At 42.3% G+C, this 21,593-nt stretch overlaps 1 protein-coding gene across 1 annotated transcript in view; it reads right to left on the minus strand.

The window, feature by feature from the left end:
• Nucleotides 1-21,593, minus strand: part of TM9SF2 (transmembrane 9 superfamily member 2) — a 67,446-nt gene that overhangs the window by 12,772 nt on the left and 33,081 nt on the right. Inside the window, exons 6-9 of the mRNA XM_050937585.1 lie at nt 16,811-16,935; nt 15,558-15,669; nt 7,126-7,205; nt 6,915-7,023 (exon numbers count right to left, since the gene is read on the minus strand). Of these exons, the coding sequence (XP_050793542.1) occupies nt 6,915-7,023; nt 7,126-7,205; nt 15,558-15,669; nt 16,811-16,935 (426 nt within the window). The remainder of the gene's footprint in view (nt 1-6,914; nt 7,024-7,125; nt 7,206-15,557; nt 15,670-16,810; nt 16,936-21,593) is intronic.

Below are 21,593 nucleotides of genomic sequence, written 5' to 3' on the forward strand. Positions count from 1 at the left end.
GACTTTTTAGTGAGAGAAAATGAGGAGGAGGCAGCCTCCAGCTGCTATGATATTCCAGGCAGGTCATCTCCATTACTCATTAAAGGGTGGAGCAGGGGAAAAGGAGCACAGCCTCTCGCTGCTATGATAGTCCAGAATCTCCATTAGACACGAAAGGGTGGGGGAGAAGAGGAGCTCAGCCCAGGTGCCCCCGGCCGACCTCACCAAGGATAGCCAGAAGCACTCACTGGATGATGACGAGGACAGCTATCAGTTATTTTGTACCGTACTGTCTGCCACCGAGGAGGGGAGGGGAGACGATGCTGCTGTTTAGCGCTGCAGCACCCCGTCTACCAGCAGCATCCAGCAGACATACGGTGACACTAAAAAGAGACTAAAAAATGATTTTCTTCCCTTTTCTTTGAAGGGGGTGGTGGTAAATTGACGATATATTCCCTGAACCACTGGCAACAATGTTTCTGACCCTTCAGGCATTGTGAGCTCAGACAAGAATGCAAATGCTTTTCGGAGTCTGCAGGAACTGTGGGAGAGCTCGAGTCCTCAGTCCCCCCTCCCTCCCTCATGAGCATCCATTTGATTCTTTGGTTTTCTGTTACAGTTGTCACACAGCACTGTGTTGAATCCCTGCTGTGGCCTCTGTCTACCATAGCCTGGAGATTTTTTTCAAATGCTTTGGCATTTCGTCTTCTGTAACGGAGCTCTGATAGAACAGATTTGTCTCTCCATACAGCGATCAGATACAGTATCTCCCGTACAGTCCATGTTGGAGCTCTTTTTGGATTTGGGACTGCATGGCCAACCGTGCTGATCAGCGCTCCACGCTGGGCAAGCAGGAAATTAAATTCAAAAGTTTGCGGGGCTTTTCATGTCTACCTGGCCAGTGCATCCGAGTTCAGATTGCTTTCCAGAGCAGTCACAGTGGTGCACTGTGGGATACAGCCCGGAGGCCAATACCGTCAAATTGCGGCCACACTAACCCTAATCCGACATGGCAATACCGATTTCAGCTCTACTCCCCTCATCGGGGAGGAGTACAGAAATCAGTTTTAAGAGCCCTTTATATCGATATAAAGGGCTTCGTTGTGTGGACGGGTGCAGGGTTAAATCGGTTTAACGCTGCTAAATTTGGTATAAACGCGTAGTGTAGACCAAGTTATAGGTGCATGCAGTCACATGGCCCGAGAGGGAAAGGAATTGACGCACCACAGTGAGGAGCTTGCGGGTAATGTGAGCAATCAGGCTGCCCATTGTACAACATCTGTCCAATGGAAGGAAAGCTTGTGCCATGACAGAGTCCAGCCTTGCTCCCATGAAATGTAGTTGTCTGTGTGGGTGACAAAATGGACTTTTCTTCATTTATACAAATACATAAGTAGGCAAAGGAGGCACCGAAGAAACTATTGTGAAGGCAAATTCTTGCTGGGATTGTCCTATCAGAAGCCGGTCATCCAGCATGGGAACACCAATATGTCCCTGATGTCACATCTGGGTCACTATTATCGCAAACAGCTTTATGACAGTCCGTGGTGCTGTCGCAAGACCAAAGGGGAGGAAGCGAAACAGGTAGTGCTGCTGTCCAGTTCTGAACGATAGGAACTTCCTCGTGATGGTTGAATGTCTACAGGGAAAATCTGCAGTTCTAGACATAAAAGATGCATACCACACTCCCTTCTGAAGGGAGGAGAATATGGATGCCAGTGTAATTATCCTGAATTTCAGCTTCCTAATGAAAATATTGAGCTGTTGAAGGGTCAAGAGAGGCCTCTCCCCTCCGCCCTTTTTGGAGATGAGGAAATATGGGGATTAGAACCCTCTTCCCTGGTATTGAGGCAGGACTCTATCACACCTCTGAGGAGTCGGGAGCCAACTTCTTGTTGAAGAATCAATTGGTTGGAGGGAGTGTGATGTTGCACTCCATAATGCTTTAAAGAAATATGCTTATGAGTGTAAATATGATATAACTGGAATATATTTTATGCTAGACATGCCATATAACATCTCTTTGCAAAGGTTATGTTCTTCTGCATGTATTCATCCTATTAATATGCATGCATCATTTTTATATCTGAAGTTATGAGAGTTGGATCTATGCTTGTTTTTAAAATGTTTGCTGTAGAAAGCACCTAATGCAGATTTGGTCAACATAGGGTGAAGGGGTTATTCAAGTAATTGGGAGAACTTGGTTAACAATGGACATTGATAGATGCCAATCCACATCTGAGCTTTCCTGGGAACGCCCCTGTAGAGAACTAAGTCATGCATGGACATGTGACTTGCCCATCAGACTCCAAGACTCCATCTTGTAGTTGGGATTCTACATAGGGGGAGGGAGGAGTTTCCACGCACAAGAGAGAAACTATATAAAGTCCTGGGAGACCCTTCCATTTGGTCTTCAGCTGGCTCGAGAAGTAGCTGCTCCACCCCCAAAGGATACCTGAAAGAAACTAGAACAAAAGACGGTAACTACACAGGTGTGAGTGATTGCTGGACCTAGACTAGAAGGAGGGTAGTCTGTAAAAGAAGCTTACTGGAAAATCTGAGGGTGAGATTTCATCTGTATTCAGTTTTCTTACTGTATTAGGCTTAGACTTGCATGTTTTATTTTATTTTGCTTGGTAATTCACTTTGTTCGGTCTGTTATTACTTGGAACCACTTAAATCCTAGTTTTTGTATTTAATAAAATCACTTTTTACTTATGAATTAATCCAGAGTATGTATTAATACGGGGTGGGGGGGGGAGAACAGCTGTTATAAAGGGCAAACAATTTATGAGTTTATGGATAAAAACGGATTTGGACCCCATTGGGAGTTGCTTATCTGAGTGCTGGAGACAGGAGCACTTATTACACTGTTTTCAGTTAAGCCTGCAGCTTTTAGGGGACACTGTTCAGACCTGGGCCTGTGTTTGTAGCAGGCTAATGTGTCTGGCTCAAACCAGGCAGGGCACTGAAGTCCCAAGATGGCAGGGAAAACAGGCTCAGAGGTAGTCTCAGCACATCAGGTGGCAGCTCCCAAGGGGGTTTCTGTGATCCCAACTGTCACAAGGGGTTCCTGGGGGAGGGGAGGAAGGATTGTGAGGAGGAAAGGAACTCTGTGGAGTATCCATGATAGATAATCTCCAGAATCCAACGGTCCATGGTGATCCTGCTCCAACTGTGAGCAAAGGTGGTGAAGCAGTCACCAAAGATGTGTGGCAAAGTAGGTGGCATTGGTGGTGGTGCCTAGGTCTCAGACTATACATCAGAAGTGACTTTTGGCCTGTGGCTGAGAGTACATGGAAGATGTGGTAGTGGTTGGAGCTGAGAAACAGGCTCTCTGGGATCTTGGTCACTTGCAAGGAAGTTCCAGTGGATTTTGGTAGGAGGAGGGATAGGAGGAAGATAGTCATGGTCTGAAGAACTCTTTTTTCAAGTTCTTTTCTCCTGGGGGGCTGGAGCAGGGCCCTTCTTAGGCATACACAACTTTGTAGGGTACCCAAAAATTTGGGGCACCCCTGGGTCTTAGTGTCCACCCTCCCACCTCTTCCTATCTGTGTTCTGATCCTTCCTGCAGGATTCTATCACAGCTGGCTGCTGTAGCTTGGCGAGTCTTCCTCTGGAGGGGATCTAGAACTTAAAAATGAAAAAAGGTGTCCAGACTGCCAGCCTATTAGCACAACACTGAAGCTGTTAAAGAACCATTCAAGTGATAATGAAGCCATTTAACAGGCATTTGCTAACCCCCACGTACATGCTGTCCATTTCTGAATTTACTGACAAAAAACAGTTGAGCATTGCTGTAATATTTACTCAGAACATGCTAGTCTACAGGACCTTATTTTTGAAGCAAATTTTAAACTATTTCATTAGTGTGTTGCTGAAGATTTTAAAGTCACCTCAAAAAACTCTGCACAGATTTAGATGCACAATCTGAATATTCATCTTTAGCCTTAAATGCTTGGATCTTCAGACATAGATTTTTAAATAAATCCTTCAAAAGACCACCCTTATCTAAAATACACATGCGAGGTTAGGCTGCCATTGGGTATAGGGGCACCAGTTTAATACTGCATAGGGTCTTATAAACCCTAAGGATGGCCCTGAGCTGGAGTGTAGATCCCCAAGAACCTCAGGGTGGATCTCGAGTCCTTTAGGGAATTAGAGACCCAACTATTCTGTCATTGAACAGATTAGACTTATTGAAAGGGAGGTCCTAAATAGTATTTTGGACTTCTCTTGGGAAGCCCAATGACTGGAACCAAGAATCCCTGAGTATGACTAGCCTTGTGGCCAAGGACTGGGATGCAGTATCACTGCAGTATCCACTGCAACCTGGAGAGCCACCTTTGCCACCAGCCTTCCCTCGTCCAGGGACTGGAACTGGGCCTGATCTTCTCCAGGGAGTTTGTCTTAAACTCCACCTGTCTGATGTAGGTATTAAAGTTAAATACCTGGTAGCTGGTTATACAAAGGCCTGCAGAGGAGACCTTCCTGTCCAGGAGATCCAGCCTCTTCAATCCTCTATCTGATGCAGTGGACTTCTGCAGGTATTGCTGAGCTCTCTCTACAGCTGCTTGCACCAGTGTATTAGGAGCAGGGTGTGTGAAGACAAAATCAGCTCCTTTGGCCAGCACAAAATAAAAAGTCCCTCGGCTCGCTTCAGGGTGGGGGCATACAATGCAGGTGTGTGCCAAACCATTCTGGTCAGTTCTAGTATGGCCTCGTTGATGGGAAGGGCCACCCTGTATGGTCCCTGTGCCTGTAAGATGTGCTGGAGATGGTATTGAACCTTCTCCAATGGAATTTGCAGGTCACCAGGCACCCATTGAAGTAGATCTTGATATTGCCAGTGCTCATCTGGCTGACAGGATGGCAACAGAATGACAGCATTATCCAGCAACGAGGCAGCTCTGCCTGGAACCAGCGTTATCAGCTCAACAGCTTCCTCCTTGTACACCAATGGAACCGGCTGGCAAGAAGAGGAAGAGCAGTAGAACTCTTGCAATGATACCAGGCACCTGTTATAATGGTCCCAGGGGCCCAGTATGGCCAGAAGAGGGATACAGTGGTCCCCATAGGTAGCAATAACAGGCATCACTGAGGCGGAGAGGGTGGGCCACAGCCAGGCAGATAGGGTTGCTGCAGCTGTCTGAGCTCCTGTACTGTACCGTAGACATCAGTGGGACTATTTCCTCTGACTCCTCCAAGTATGATGATTATGCCATTGGAAACAGTGGAAATGCCAGTATCGACGGGCTCCTGCCTGATGGACAGGCAAGGGGCTTCTCCTGCTACAGTAGTTTGCCTTCCAGGGTAGGAACCTCCCTGAGAACCATTGGGACCTACAGAAGCAGAGATTGCAAGAAAGGGACGAAGACCTCTTCTGGTGCCAGAAAAGTCTCCACATGGCCACAGTCTGCAGGGTTCCTATCAAGACACTGGAGGGATCTGGTGTGACCGTTGGAGTTGGCCAGTCTCTATATATTTGAGGCAGTACTGATGGTCCACCAAGGCCCACGCCAGTGGATGGAGTTAGCCTGTTTGTGTTCTGGTAGCATGGGATCCCTTTTCTCCTTTGCCTTACTAACCAGCCGGGGAACCTTTGGCACCAGTTCTGTTGGATCCATATGCCACACCTCACCCAATCTGGTGCTGTGGAGATCTGCCCTTATGCCTATGAGAGTATCTCTTGCTCTCATGGGGAGCCCTGTAACCTGAGTCCTTGGGCTTCAGTGCTGATGGCTCTGCTCCATGGCTTGTACTCAAAAGTTGCACTGCTGATGCCACTGTATGGAGGGAAGGAGGGAGGGAGGGAGGAGGAGAGGTATCTCCCTGGCCAGGATCAGACTGGGGCCACAGAGCCTCTTCTACCAGGTGCTTCCTCAGCTTGAGCTCTAGTTTCTTGGCAGGAAGGACTTACAGATGCTGCACTTCACAGAGATGTGTACCCCACTTCACCGAGATGTGTGCCCCCAGTGAAAAAGCAGTTCCCTCAGATTGGGAGGCACAGGAGGGGAATTTCTACATTATATTATACTATGTACACTAAGAAGTCTAAACTGCAGGATAACTATTCACAATATCTACAAGCACTCTTTTATAGGTAAGAGTAGTGAAGGAGGACAGGGTTCCAACTCAGGTCATGTGGCAGTAAGAGTGAACTGGAGTGGTGTTGTCATTGTCCCTTATACTTTCGGACGGGAACACGAGGAAAGATACTGTGCATGTGTGGGTCAACGGATACTGCTTGGAAAAACTTCCAGACTCAAGCACATATCGTGCAGGCATACCCATGTGTGAAATATACATAGGGAATAGCACTCAAAGAAGAAATAAGATTTACAAGGAAGGCAACATGGCTCAGACAAGTTGCAGTCTCTCAGAGAAGGGCCTAACTTTCATCTATAAGATTGTATCTTGGAGCAGTGGAAGTTCCAACCCCAATCTCAAATGCTATAACAGCAAATGATTCCTCAAGAACAGTGTTTCTCAAACTAGGGGCCCCACTTGTGTAGGGAAAGCCCCTGGCGGGCCAGCCTGGTTTGTTTACCTGCCCATTCCGCAAGTCCAGCCTTCAGCCTGCACCACTTCCAGCAACTCCCATTGGCCTGGAGCAGCAGACCGCAGCCAGTGGGAGCCGCAATCGGCCGGACCTGCAGATGAGGAGGTAAACAAGCCGGCCCAGCCCACAAGGGGATTTCCCTACAAAAGCAGCAACCCCAGTTTGAGGAACACTGCTCAAGAAGACTGATTCTGTGTTATTTAAAGTCTTATATACACACACGAAACCTAGATGAACACTAGCTAACATGTGAATTCAAGAATGACAGGTATTAACACAGCAGTTACCCATTCAATAGAAGAAATTTAAGCTGTACAAATTTACATTCTACCCCCCGCCACAGAATAGTGATTTTTAGAAAGGCCAGACTTACAGTGCAATCCATCTGATTATATCTTGCAATGTCTTTATGTAGTGTCCTTAACATGATCATAGCTACCATCCCAGACAGGAAAAGGACAATCACCAAGGAATTCATGATGCTATATAAAGGAAAAAAAAAAATCCTCTGTCAAAAACCAACATCTATTGCTCCAAAAAAAGGTCTAGTATGTAACAGTTGAAGGCTAAAGCTTTCTTCTCACCTAAACCACTGAATATGGGTGTGTGGCATGGATTCTAAAATATAATCCCATCTGGATGCCCATTTTATCTTTTCTTCTTCCTGAAAATGAAACATTATGTAAGTTTGTTAAGAAACAAATTTGTTTTCTGTGTACAAACTTCATCTGAACGTTTTTAGATTGAATGTTCTGGCACCATAAGGTCCTCAGAGGATCTTTTTTCACAAGAGTTTCACTTTTTGAAAAGAACTATATAAAACATAGGTTGCTATATAAATGATCTGACAAGCCATAACTAATAAAACCTTCAATTTATAGCTCAGAGTACAAAGTCACCTGTTTTCCTATTCAAGGTTTTATTGTTTGGGTTTTGTTTGGCTTTTTCTTTTTTAACCCGAGAGGACTTTAAGTGGGAAGGCTATGACAGACACAGAGGCAGCAGTGGTTGTGACCCAAGCAATGGAAGAGAAAATGAAGATGACCAGATGTGGAAGCTGCGGGATGTACATGATCCTAGAGCGGGTACCTGAAAAAAAGCTTCATTTGTATGGAGTGCCACCTGACAGAGCTGATGGAAGAGAAAATCTGAGTTTCAAAGATGCAGGTGGAAACTATGGTTGAGTTCCAAAGGGGATTCGAGGTGAGGAAGAAGGCTGAAGGAAAAAAAGTCAAGACTTGCAGATGAAAGCTGAACTGAAGAACTCTGAGGGGAGACTGCTGGGTAAGGAAAGTGGCTAGTGCAAGCACGTGACAATGAGAACCAAGCAAAGTGAAGGAGAAATAGAGCTCAGGAACAGGTGTTCTGAGTTGGAGAATGAAGAAGGGGCACAGCAGGCAGTAAGAGAAAGTGGGAAGACAAAGAAGAGAAGAGCATTGTGGTATTATGTCCCCGTATTTTTCATAGAGAGATTATTATTATGGCATAACTAGGATGTATTTTATACAAAATAGGCATCTGATATCATTGGAGAAGTTATGATTTACTGAATAAGATTATCCTATTTGTATGCATCTATCATTTCGGTATCTGAAGTTAGGAATACTGTCTAGGCATCTATTACAAAATTGGTTTACAACTGGGGAACACCCACTAGGTAGAATGCAATCAGTCTAGATGTCTCGCTAAGAAGAGCCATTAGTGAAAACAATAGGCCTTTGAAGATACTAATCACTCACTGAGAAGTCTTCCTGGGGATGCTATAAACAGCCTCTGAGTTAGGGCTGCAGGGTCATGTAACCAAGTCACCTGGCACTGGACTCCATGATACTACTACTATTTTTCCACTGACCGGGGGTGAGGACCAAACTGGGAAACAAAGGAGTGCCGCCAAAATGAAGAATTATTTAAGGCAGCGAAGTGACATCACCGTGGTTCGTTCTTCGCTAACTCCCTGTCCAAGAGAGAAGGTTTCCGGAAACACTCGAGGAACAAAGAGACTGAGCCCAGGCTAGAAAGTGTCTGATCTGTGAAAAGAGTATCTGGAGTTTTAAGCTGCAAGCAAGTCTCTGCAATCTGCCTAAAACATCATTTAGGGTGCAAATTTGCTACTTGTAACCAATTCCTTTAGAGTATTAATTTTAGATTGTGTTTTGTTTTATTTGCTGTGAAATCTTTGATCTGTTTGCTATCCCTTATAATCACTTAAAAAAAAAAAATCTATCTTTTGTGTTAATAAACCTGCTTTTGTTTTGTCTTAAAACTAGTGTGTGGGGAAATTCTAACTGGGAGCAGAAAACTGTGTATATTCTCCTCACTGAGGGAGGTGGTGAATTTCATGAGCTTGCACTGTGTAGTTCTCTGTGCAGTGCAAGATGGTATAATTTTGGGTTTATTCTCTAGAGAGATGCGCGCACTTGAGTACTAGGCAAATCCTTAGCTGAGCCTTCCAATTTGCTTGCCACAGCTTTACAGGGTGAAAGGGAGCCCAGGCTGGTGGGTCAAGCAGGTTCAGTGGTATCCCAGCCCCAGGTGTTACCCCAGAGCTGAAGGGGGAACCTATCACAAGTGGCTAATTCTATAAGAAGAGGGGAAGAGCCAATGGAAATACCCAGAGCTCAGAACCCTAGGAGGATACAGGACGACTCGCAGAAGCTTGCAAGGGAGAATAAAAGATGAGAACTTGCAGCCAGAAAGAACAAGAGGAAGGCTGGAGAATCACACCATCACCAGGAAAAGGCAAGTCTAAGTGATTGGAGACTCCCTAAGAACAGACAGGCCTGTCACCAGAGCTTATCCGGAGAACAGAAGGGTGTGCCGTCTGCTAGGAGCTAAGATACAGGATGTGGACCTGAGGCTGAAGAGGATCCTAAAGGGAGCAGGAAGGAATCCACTGATAGTCCTTCATGTGAGAACAAATAGTACAGCTAAATTCTCGCTGGAATATATCAAGCGAGACTATGCCAAGCTGGGGAAAACACTTAAGGAAATGGAGGCTCAAGTGATCTTCAGTGGGATTCTGCCTGGTCCTAGAGAGGGAGAATGAAGGTGAGATTATGATGATCAAAAGCCAAGCAGAGTTGAACCCTGCAAAGGAAATTACAACCAATAGTAAAAGGTTCTATAGACATAAGGAAACAAGAAGTGGGACTGCTAACCACTGAGGAGAGAGTGGAAGTTAATAGTATCTAATTTGCATATTAATTTGAGTTCAGCAGTCTCTGGAGTCCGCTTTTGAAGATTTTTGTTGCAAAACTGATAAAACTGACAGATGCTGACATTAAACTGGGAGGAGTGGTAGATATGCTGGAGGGTAGGGATAGGATACAGAGGGACCTAGACAAATTAGAGGATTGGGCCAAAAGAAACATGATGAGATTCAGCAAGCACAAGTGCAGAGTCCTGCACTCAGGACAGAAGAATCCCATTCACAGTTACAGACTAGAGACCGAATGGCTAGGAAGCAGTTCTGCAGAAAAAGACCTAGGGGTTACAGTGGACGAGAAGCTGGATATGAGTCAACAGTGTGCCCTTGTTGCCAAGGCGGCTAATGGCATTTCGGGATGTATAAGCAGAGGCATTGCCAGCAGATCAAGGGATGTGATCACTCCCCTCTATTTGACATTGGTGAGGCCTCATCTGGAGTACTGTGTCCAGTTTTGGGCCCCACACTACAAGAAGGATGTGGAAAAATTGGAAAGAGTCCAGCGGAGGGCAACAAAAATGATTAGTGGGCTGGAGCACATGACTTATGAGGAGAGGCTGAGGGAACTGGGATTGTTTAGTCTGCAGAAAAGACGAATGGGGGGGATTTGATAGCTGCTTTCAACTACCTGAAAGGGGGTTCCCAAAGAGGATGGATCTAGACTGTTCTCAGTGGTACCTGATGACAGAACAAGAAATAATGGTCTCAAGTTGCAGTGGGGGAGGTTTAGGTTGGCTATTAGGAAAAAATTTTTCACTCAGAGAGTGGTGAAGCACTGGAATGGGTTACCAAAAGAGGTCATGGAATCTCCATCCTTAGAGGTTTTTAAGGTCAGGCTTGACAAAGCCCTGGCGGGGATGATTTAGTTGGGAATTGGTCTTGATATTCTATGATTAAAGATAATCTAGGCACAGCCCAATACCTAAACAAATACTTTGCCTCAGTTTTCAGTAAGATTAATGAAGATCTTAGAGGTAGTGGCAGAGCGGATAATGGAAATGAGGATATGGATGTAGAAATTACCACATCTGAAGTGGAAGTCAAGCTCAAACATCTTAATGGGACTAACTCAGGGGGCTTGGATAATCTCCATCAAGAATATTAAAGGAACTGGCACATGAAATTGCAAACCCTAGCAAGGATTTTTAATGAATCTATACACTTCGGGGTCATACCCCATGAATGGAGAATTGCTAATATAGTTCCTATTTTTAAGAAAGGGAAAAATGTGACTCGGGAAACTACAGGCCAGTTAGTTTGACCTCAATTGCATGCAAGGTCTTAGAACAAATTTTGAAAGAGACAGTAGTTAAGGACATAGAAGTGAATGGTAATTGGGATAAAGTACAACATGGTTTTACAAAAGGTGGATCGTGCCAGACCAACCTGATCTCCTATCATGAGGAGATAATTGATTTTTTTAGACAAAGGAAATGCAGTAGATCTAATCTACCTGGACTTCAGTAAAGCATCTGATAAACTAAAATTTCCCATGTGGAAGTGTAACTGGAAAAAATGGGAATTAATTGAAAGGTGGATAAAGAACTGGTTATACCATAACTGGTCATGCTGAAAGGTGACCTCTCAGGCTAGAAGCAGGTTAGTAGTTGAGTTTCTCAAGGATTGGTTTTAGGACCAGTCTTATTTAACACATGGCACATATTTAAAATACACCAGATAAATCTACCTGTCTCAAATACAAATTTCCAAGTAATTAGATTCTCAGTTAGCTTTTCAACAATGACCTGAGCCATTTCAAAAACAGTATTATGGACTAATCCTACAAAACTTAAAACTATCCATTTGTAACAAGTGCAAAACATGTGCCTCTTGACACTAAAAGAACCCCTTTGTTTAAAAAACATACACAAAAAAACCAGGGAAGCCATACTAATGGCAAAAGTCTGAGAATGCCTCATTGACAATTCTATACATTAAGTTTCAGCCCTGATCAAGCATTCCTAGCCAAAATGTTTAAAACTCTTAGGAAGAGAGCAGAAAATGTGTTTTTCAACTTTTTTAAAATAAGCATAAAATTTACTTCAAGTTCAAATTTGAATGCTCATTTATAGCAGGGGTTCTCAAACTGGGGGTCAAGACTCCTCAGGGGGTCGCGAGGTTATTACGGGGGGTCACGAGCTGTCAGCCTCCACCCCAAACCCCGCTTTGTATTCAGCATTTATAATGGTGCTAAATATATTTAAAAGTATTTTTAATTTATAAGGGGGTCGCACTCAAAGGCTTGCTATGTGAAAGGGGTCACTAGCACAAAAGTTTGAGAACTACTGATTTATAGTCTGTACCAAGTGAACATCAGAATGTTTACATATATGGTGAGAGTGATCCAATACATTTGTTTATATTGTATTCTGACAAACCAAGTGTTCGTCCTCATCTTCAAAGTTCTTGTGGGTTTTATTTCCAACCTGGCCATTTAAGAGAGCATATATTTCTACATTATTAGAATATTATTAATATATATTAATTATATATGTATCTCCATCAAGCTCGTGGAAAATGGTATGTGTAATGGGTACAGAAAAGACGTTTCAACTAAATTTTAAAGAACAAGGATTCACTTCCATATACAGCTTCATTTCACCATATTTGAACTAAACCCTGCAACCAGCTGTGTAAATTTTAAAGGAACTCAGATTTGTTTAAGCACATTTATTCAACCAGGCAGTGGTATAATATACCAAGGTATTATGCTGCTCTTAGAAAAAATTGGTATAGCTAGTTTTTTAAAAAACTAAATAGCTGAAAATACAAAAATTAAAAAAAGTTGACTCTTATTTTTCCAAGATTCTAAAATAGATATCCACAGCATGACATAGTGATAGTTGCCTATTTCAATGCATAAAGGTGTATGCATTTGGGAAGACTCCAAACAGAGGCATTTAAGGCTAGAAAAATGAAACTTGACAAATGCCTATTTAAGATGATTAATATGTGAAGATAATGATGATCTCTAGTCTTCCCAGCAATCCCTCTCTATTTTATTAGCTCTTACACACCACAGTAAAAGGAACCTTAGAAATCCTTAACATACCAATACTTTGCAGAACCTTCCTTAAATAGGCTACATTGAAAGCCATATCTTGTGCCATTACCCTGTTCCCATCAAGGGCATTCCTGTGGCTGTGCTTGTGCTCTCAAAGGAGCGCAGAGGTAACATAAAACAGTTGCCTGATTCTTGGCAGTTACACATGTGAGAGAAGGCCTGGGAGGAAAGAAAACTAAGGGCTTGTCTACAATTACCATGGATCGATGCTGTGGCAACCGATCCACTGGGGGTCAATTTAGTGGGTCTAGTGAAGAACTGCTAAAATCGACCGTTGATAGCTCTCTCATCAAGCCAGCATGGTGCAGACACCACAGTAAGTCAACTGTAGCTACATCAACTCCAGCTACACTATTCACGTTGCTGGAGTTGCAAAACTTAGGTTGACTTAAGCCTGTAGTGTAGACCTGCCTTAAGAGCTAGCTGGAGAAGAGAACCATCAGCCCTGACGTATCTGCCACACTTTTAGTTCTTTGTTGAAAATGCATGACTGGTCTGATTTAGTGTTTGGTAGATTACATTTCTGCACAGTGAAGCTATGCAGACATGAAAGATGAGAGTTTTTCAGAGCCAACAAGGGAATTTAGTTCTCAATCCCCAAGGTAATAACAAAATGTTTTTTAAGTACATCAGAAGCAGGAAGCCTGCTAAACAACCAGTGGGGCCCCTTGACGATCAAAATACAAAAGGAGCGCTTAAAGATGATAAAGTCATTGCAGAGAAACTAAATGGATTCTTTGCTTCAGTCTTCATGGCTGAGGGATGTTAGGGAGATTCCCAAACCTGAGCCGGCTTTTGTAGGTGACAAATCTGAGGAACTGTCACAGACTGAAGTGTCACTAGAGGAGGTTTTGGAATTAATTGATAAAAATCAACATTAACAAGTCACTGGGACCAGATGACATTCGCCCAAGAGTTCTGAAAGAACTCAAATGTGAAGTTGCGGAACTATTAACTAAGGTCTGTAACCTGTCCTTTAAATCAGCTTCGATACCCAATGACTGGAAGTTAGCTAATGTAACTCCAATATTTTAAAAAGGCTCTAGAGGTGATCCCGGCAATTACAGACCGGTAAGTCTAACGTCGATACCAGGCAAATTAGTCGAAACAATAGTTAAGAATAATATTGTCAGATACATAGAAAAACAAACGGTTGAGCAAGAGTCAACGTGGTTTCTGTAAAGGGAAATCCTGTCTTACTAATCTATTAGAGTTCTTTGAAGGGGTCAACAAACGTGGACAAGGGGGATCCAGTGGACATAGTGTACTTAGATTTCCAGAAAGCCTTTGATAAGGTCCCTCACTAAAGGCTCTCACATAAATTAAGCTGTCATGGGATAAAAGGGAAGGTCCTATCATAGATTCAGAACTGTTTAAAAAGACAGGGAACAAAGGGTAGGAATTAATGGTAAATTCTCAGAATGGAGAGGGGTAATTAGTGGTGTTCCCCAGGGTTCAGTCCTAGGACCAATCCTATTCAATTTATTCATAAATGATCTGGAGAAAGGGGTAAATAGTGAGGTGGCAAAGTTTGCAGATGATACTAAACTACTCAAGATAGTTAAGACCAAAGCAGATTGTGAAGAACTTCAAAAAGATCTCACAAAACTAAGTGATTGGGGCAACAAAATGGCAAACGAAATTTAATGTGGATAAATGTAAAGTAATGCACATTGGAAAAAATAACCCCAACTATACAATATGATGGGGGCTAATTTAGCTACAACGAGTCAGGAAAAAGATCTTGGCATCATCGTGGATAGTTCTCTGAAGATGTCCACGCAGTGCGCAGAGGTGGTCAAAAAACCGAACAGGATGTTAGGAATCATTAAAAAGGGGATAGAGAATAAGACTGAGAATATATTACTGCCCTTATATAAATCCATGGTACGCCCACATCTCGAATACTGTGATCTCCTCACCTCAAAAAAGATATTCTAGCACTAGAAAAGGTTCAGAAAAGGGCAACTAAAATGATTAGGGGTTTGGAGAGGGTCCCATATGAGGAAAGATTCAAGAGGCTAGGCCTCTTCAGCTTGGAAAAGAGGAAACTAAGGGGGGATATGATAGAGGTATATAAAATCAAGAGTGATATAGAGAAAGTGGATAAGGAAAAGTTATTTACTTATTCCCATAATACAAGAACTAGGGGTCACCAAATGAAATTAATAGGTAGCAGGTTTAAAACAAATAAAAAGGAAATTCTTCACACAGCGCATAGTCAACTTGTGGAACTCCTTACCTGAGGAGGTTGTGAAGGCTGGGACTATAACAATGTTTAAAAGAGAACTGGATAAATTCATGGTGGCTAAGTCCATAAATGGCTATTAGCCAGGACGGGTAAAAAATGGTGTCCCTAGCCTTTGTTCAGAGGATGGAGACGGATGGCAGGAGAGAGATCACTTGATCACTGCCTGTTAGCTTCACTCCCTCTGGGGCACCTGGCATTGACCACTGTCAGTAGACAGACACTGGGCTAGATGGACCTTTGGTCTGACCCGGTACGGCCATTCTTATGTTCTTATTTAAATTAATGGGAGTTGGGTAGCTAAATCCCCTAGTCAGCTATGAAAATGTCAATGAAAGACAAGATCCTAACCTGAAAGGAGTTTTATTTTTGAACCATTTTATTGAAAAGAGCCTGATATTATTTTGGAGTAATTTTAGCCACTCATCTTTTAGAGCTCCTAAAATATCAATGTAAGCAATCTGATAGAGTGAGGCCTCCAAAACAGAAAAACACTCACCTGAAAGCTAACTGAGTATGTGTAAACAATTTTGATCTCCCCATTAGCCTTGTTACTTATACCCATGGGTAGTCCTGAGCAGTCAGGGTTATCTATATCTGTATGTTTGAAGCTGTGGGAAGAAAAATATATACAGATATTTACATAATATCTTACAAATTTATCCAATTATCAGTCTTACAAGAACATTAATTTAATGTTACACACTTTGTAATATTAAACATCTTCAATTATCAAATTCATTTAGGATTCTTCTTTCAAATCAGATTTTAAACCAAAACTTTAACAATAAATAAGTTACAGCAGTTGCAAGGAGCGAGTATATACATACACAAGTGTGGTACTTTTTACTACCTAAAAACTGTTTTGCTAAACTGACTCAAAAGTTTGAAGATTACATGCTATCATTTCTTTACTCTTTCACATGGAGGTTAAGGTTTACAAAACATTCTATCTTTCTGAACAGAAAATAGAAAGGAATGTTATGTTGTACAAGATAGAACTTCCAAACTTTGCTGTCAAAACAGTTAGGTGGCCAAGAACAAAATATAAATAAAATTTATATATAAGTATTTAATCTGCAAGGCAGCAAGCTCCATTATATTAACAGGGAAAAGGAAAGCAACAAAAATAAACCAGGGGAAGAAGAAGAGAACACTAAGTTGTGGGAGGGTCATAGAATTGAAACACGTTTCTTCATACTGCTGTTCATAGAAAACAGGAAAATTAAACTAGTGTAGAGAAGGCAAGGAGGTACCACTGTATTAGACTAAACACTTAAGATGTCGAAAGTTGAACTATACTGATTCACCAGTGTCCAGAGCAGGAGTAATGTGTTCAATCATACAATAAAATGCAACCTCGCTCCACCCCCTGCCAACTGACAAATGGAGAATCCCACACTGGGAGTATACCACTACCATGGGATGTTTTCAATGCGCTGGAGGCAGAAACAGCAGATTAAGGTTCCTCATCAGTAGAATGACCTACTGCATTAGAACACATGAGGGCAGGTCACCTTGGTTACCAGGAAAGCCAATTTGAACTTCATATATATATGCCCTGCACCTATAATAGGTCCATAATGTGGAATAAGTTTCCTGTGGTTGATACTCAGGTTGCTATGGATTTCCAAGTTTAACAAGCCCAGTTTTAAATACAAACTGGACTAGATCACTGACTTAGTTCTTGTTATAGACCCTAAAGCATTTGTTTGGCAAGTAATTTTAAAAATCCATTTTAAATGCACTCACCTTTTTGGTTCAAGTTTAGCAGCTACTAGTCTTGCTCCTACCGCCTCCTTTTCTACAACATGGTAGAATATCTTAATATCTACATGGTTGAATATGTAAAAGGTATCTTCTTCACGAAACTCTGCCTGTGGACCAAAATACAAGATTAAAGAAACCAAAGATATAAGACTACTCCACAATTTAGAAAACAGAAGCTCAAAACTGAATTTCAGACAGACTTGTATTCACTGTTTTTTTAAAAGGATATACTGCCGAAGTTAAAAGCCCCCAAATTCTCTTACAAGGTGTATTGAGGTTCTGGGAATGTACAAGCAAACACTTTTTCCTGTGTTACCCTTTTAACGGAGGCACTTAAAGAGTATGTGAACTTTACATGAAGTATCCAGATCACCACTCTCAAATGACTCTTAACTGAAGAAAAAAACATTGGACTATTGGGGACTTCCAAGTGGACCAATTTTACAAAGAGGTTTTATATAGGAGCAAATAAACTAGATAGACAAACTCCTGTGACAGCAATTTAGAACACAAAATCAAACTATTTTTAAACAAATGCTTCACAAACCACCACCTCAACTCAACATCAGTTGTGCATCCCACCCAGAGATGATGGAACTGAATGTTATGCCTCGTTCAACTGTTAGAGAGAAACCTTGACTGGTCCATTTTCAGTTGGTTTCAAAATGTCTCTTTCAAAGATCTGTTTGCTCTCAGAGGTCATATGACTGTATACAGCTGCCTCAAACTGTTAGTTTTATTTCAACAGGGTAAAAAACTTATTTAGTTAATATCAAGTTTTACTGCTGTCCATATGTGTCAATTGTGAAGACTGGCAAGAAGTGGTGTGTTAATACATAAAAATTTAAACGAACAGCTCTATTTTCTCTGTAGTATTCTGATAACATTTGTGTTTTAACTTTTATCCAGCCACACCATTTCTCCTCCTGTTTGACGCAGTAATACCACTGTGCTGATATCATAGCTATTTGTGTGCTACTGGAAAAGAATGCAAGTCAGAAAGGGATACTTACATCCTCCTGTAGTTCTGCTTCTCTGAACATTTCCATGACTGGATTTCTACTATTGGACCTCCACTCTCTAGGCAAGAGACTGGGACTCCCCTAGCTGTCAAAGATTTTTGGCCCTTTGAGAGACAGTGTCAGGCCAGACTCATTCGGAGACCATTTACCAGGGGTTTAGGCGATGCCTACACTGCAGAATTTTAAAATCCAGGCAATATGGCAACATTTTTATTTCATTCAAGAAGTGGGCTGGCTATGAAGTAAAAAGCCTTATTTATAAGAATTTCTTTAATAGATGAAGTGAAATGAAAAATTAATAAGTGAATTATACTGAAGCAAAAGCTGAAACTGATTGTCCTTAAAATTCTCTTTAGGACTTGCTGCTACCCAGCTATAGAGAAGTGTAATTTATCAGCCATTGAGTGTCTCTCAATATTTAGTTAAGTATGACATCACTAAACAAGATGGATGGGACGAAGCAGAGGGTTTTTACAGTTCCATGAAAGCGCAAGACCTCCCCAAAGAGTACTCAATGGCAGGGGAAAAAAAAAAAAAAGCCGGCGGCGGAAAAAACACAAAAAACAAAACACCAGTCGGGACGTGGGACAAACAAGCAAATATCGAGACAGCCCCGATAAAATCAGGACATTTGGTCACCATATTTGCACATAGCTCTGCATTATGGGAGACTGATATGCATCCATGCTTATCGTGTTGTTTAAAGGCTTTGCACCTGAAGACCCTCCATGTGAGCTTCCCACTCCAAGAGCAAGGCATCTGTCACTATAGTTTTATACAGCAGAGCAGTTCCTTTTGCACATCGCTTCAGGTGTCTGCAGAGTCCTTCCACCACTTCAGTGGTAACAGTACTAATGGAGGCATCCCGAGGGGCACGTCCACATGATGCTTAAATCAAGCTGTATGCCAGCCTTAACCAGCCTTGTACGCACTGAAGGTGTAGTCTGGCATGAAGCATGATAAAGGTGCACGAAGCCTCACGTCCTTGCAGAGCAAGAAAAAGTCTTTACCGTGATGCTCGGACTTGACTCCAACTGCATAATAAGAGCAATAGAATTCTTAAAACTATCCTAAGGAAGATAAGCCATAGACTTGGTGGAGTCCAGAATCATTCCAATCAATTTGAGCCTATGGACAGAAGTCAAGTTGGATTCTGTCTAGTGACTTTAAGGCTTAGGGAACAGACCAAGCATGTGATGAACAGATTTTAAGAGTGGACAATATTTCCTCCAGTTAATTTTCCATGTAAGGGTACACACCAAGATTTCCTTAAGTGTTCTACCATTACTATATGCACGTTAGTGAATATCCTCAGTGCAACAGATACCAGTACTGGGCTCTACCCTTCAGGGTAATGGTCGTGGCCAATCATGACCTTAAGGTACTTCCTGCAGGGTGGAACCATCAATATATGTGGAAGTATGCATCTTGAGGGTGAGAGATTTAATCCAGTCCCTTGAATTCAGAAAGGGAATTAATGTGAGGGTGACCATCTTGAACTTCAATGTCATATGAATGTTCAGTTTCCTCAGTTTCAGAACGGATCACCAACCTCATTTCTTTTTAGGGATATGGAAGTACAGTAAAACCCCATTTTACAGTCTAATTAGGACCAGGGCCAGATCAGATAATTAAACCTCCTTATAAACTGGAGAATGGAAAAATGCCGTGCTGCAGTACTATCTAGCAGCCATAGGAAAGATCGCCTACTTCTGGGTCTAGAGTCCCAGCTGTTCGGTAAACGTGAAGAGCCAGTTGAGGGAAAGTCAGATAAATGGAGTCCTACTGTACTTGCTCTAAAATTGGTTACCATGATACAGAGCAGGGATTCTCCTTATTGCTTGGAAAAACAGAAATGAGATTGCTTGACATAGTTGATTCTCATGAGAAGGGTCCCAGAAGAGGATGGGAAAAGTCAATTGGGTGCAGGCACTGTGTGAAACTGGATGGAATATCTTGAAGTTATGATGTTTATGACCAAACTGGCCCATGGTGATAGAGGCCAAATGGAACAGATTGTTAGGTATGAAGTCACAGGAGGGAGTCTGAACTGCCTCAGAGAGTCATTAGAAGAGTGTTACTGGACTGATAAAAATTGAGACGAGTGGGCAACAGAGGTGGACTGTCTCCTGCTGTGGAAGCGTTACCTCTTTACTCCAAAGCTCAGTGGGGCTTTCACAGAAAAACAGTGATGGACCTGACCTATGTGGGTCATATGACTACTGATAGCCCCTAAAAGGAAATGTATCATATAGATCCCAAGGTATTGAATAGTTGCGCTGGAGTCCTTCAGTGTGCAAAGGGCCTCATCCATTTTTCGTCTATAACTACCACCCCTCAAAGGGCACGGCCTCTATCATCGAATGTACTTTGAAGGAAGTCTGAACTCTGTAGCCACAGTGATTGTCTTGTGACCATCAAAATACAGACAGACAGTCTGCCACATATGGCGGAGGCTGGAAGCCAGTTTATGCCATTAATCAGTCCTTGGAAATAAGAGGTAGGAGACCGCTGGTGAAAGGCGAGTTTTGTCAATCTGAAAGTCGTAACTGGCCATTAAGGCCTGCTAGTTGGTGAGGTGAATTGTAAGACATCCACCAATTTGTGGGTCTATTTCTGGACCTCATCATCCACTCGAACCTGTAGGGCCTCAACAACTCTTCTGAGGAGCTCTTGGAAACCTCTAAAGTTGTCCAACTAGGGGACAGTAGCATGACTACCTCCTCAGGAGAGGATGAGAGTGCCACAAGCCCTAGAAAGTCTTGACAGAGATGAAACATCTTCTGGTTTATCCTTGTATTATTGTGGAGGTTTAGGGACAGCCTGAGTAGCTGAGGCCATCAGGAGAGGTATTCTAAGATGGTCATATTTATCCCGGTAATTGATTCTACTTTGAGTGGAGCATGGTTCACATCTGCATGGATAAATATGGTCCTGGTGGCCATAAAGTCAGGAAAATCTGTGTCCTGTCTGGCAAGCATCCCAATAACTGTTTCAGAATGAGGCTCGGTCTCATGAGGTTGAAGCAGGTGGTGCAAATGTTCTGGGGAGTATGTATGATGGTGCTCCGAGTCTCCGCTATTATTTGATGCTACTGATGAGGCTGAATTAAAAAAGCTTTAGACTTTGCATTCAGTTGTGTATTAGATGTTGGCGTAACCAGCAAGATTACGGAAGTATATGGTGCTATGCTAAAGGAAAGTTTCACTACAGCTAGGGAAATGGAGGTGACTTGAGAACTGGTTAAAAAAGACAGGGAACAAAAGGTAGGAATTGATGGTAAATTCTCAGAATGGAGAGGGGTAACTAGTGGTGTTCCCCAAGTTTCAGTCCTAGGACCAATCCTATTCCACTTATTCATAAATGATCTGGAGAAAGGGGTAAATAATGAGGTGGCAAAGTTTGCAGATGATACTAAACTACTCAAGATAGTTAAGACCAAAGCAGATTGTGAAGAACTTCAAAAAGATCTCACAAAACTAAGTGATTGGGCAACAAAATGGCAAAAGAAAATTTAATGTGGATAAATGTAAAGTAATGCACATTGGGAAAAATTATCCCAACTATAGATACAATATGATGGGGGCTAATTTAGCTACAACGAGTCAGGAAAAAGATCTTGTAGTCATCGTGGATAGTTCTCTGAAGATGTCCACGCAGTGCGCAGAGGTGGTCAAAAAACCGAACAGGATGTTAGGAATCATTAAAAAGGGATAGAGAATAAGACTGAGAATATATTATTG

This window comes from Gopherus flavomarginatus, chromosome 1 (assembly GCF_025201925.1).
Source record: "Gopherus flavomarginatus isolate rGopFla2 chromosome 1, rGopFla2.mat.asm, whole genome shotgun sequence".
Classification (NCBI taxonomy): Eukaryota; Metazoa; Chordata; order Testudines; family Testudinidae; genus Gopherus; species Gopherus flavomarginatus.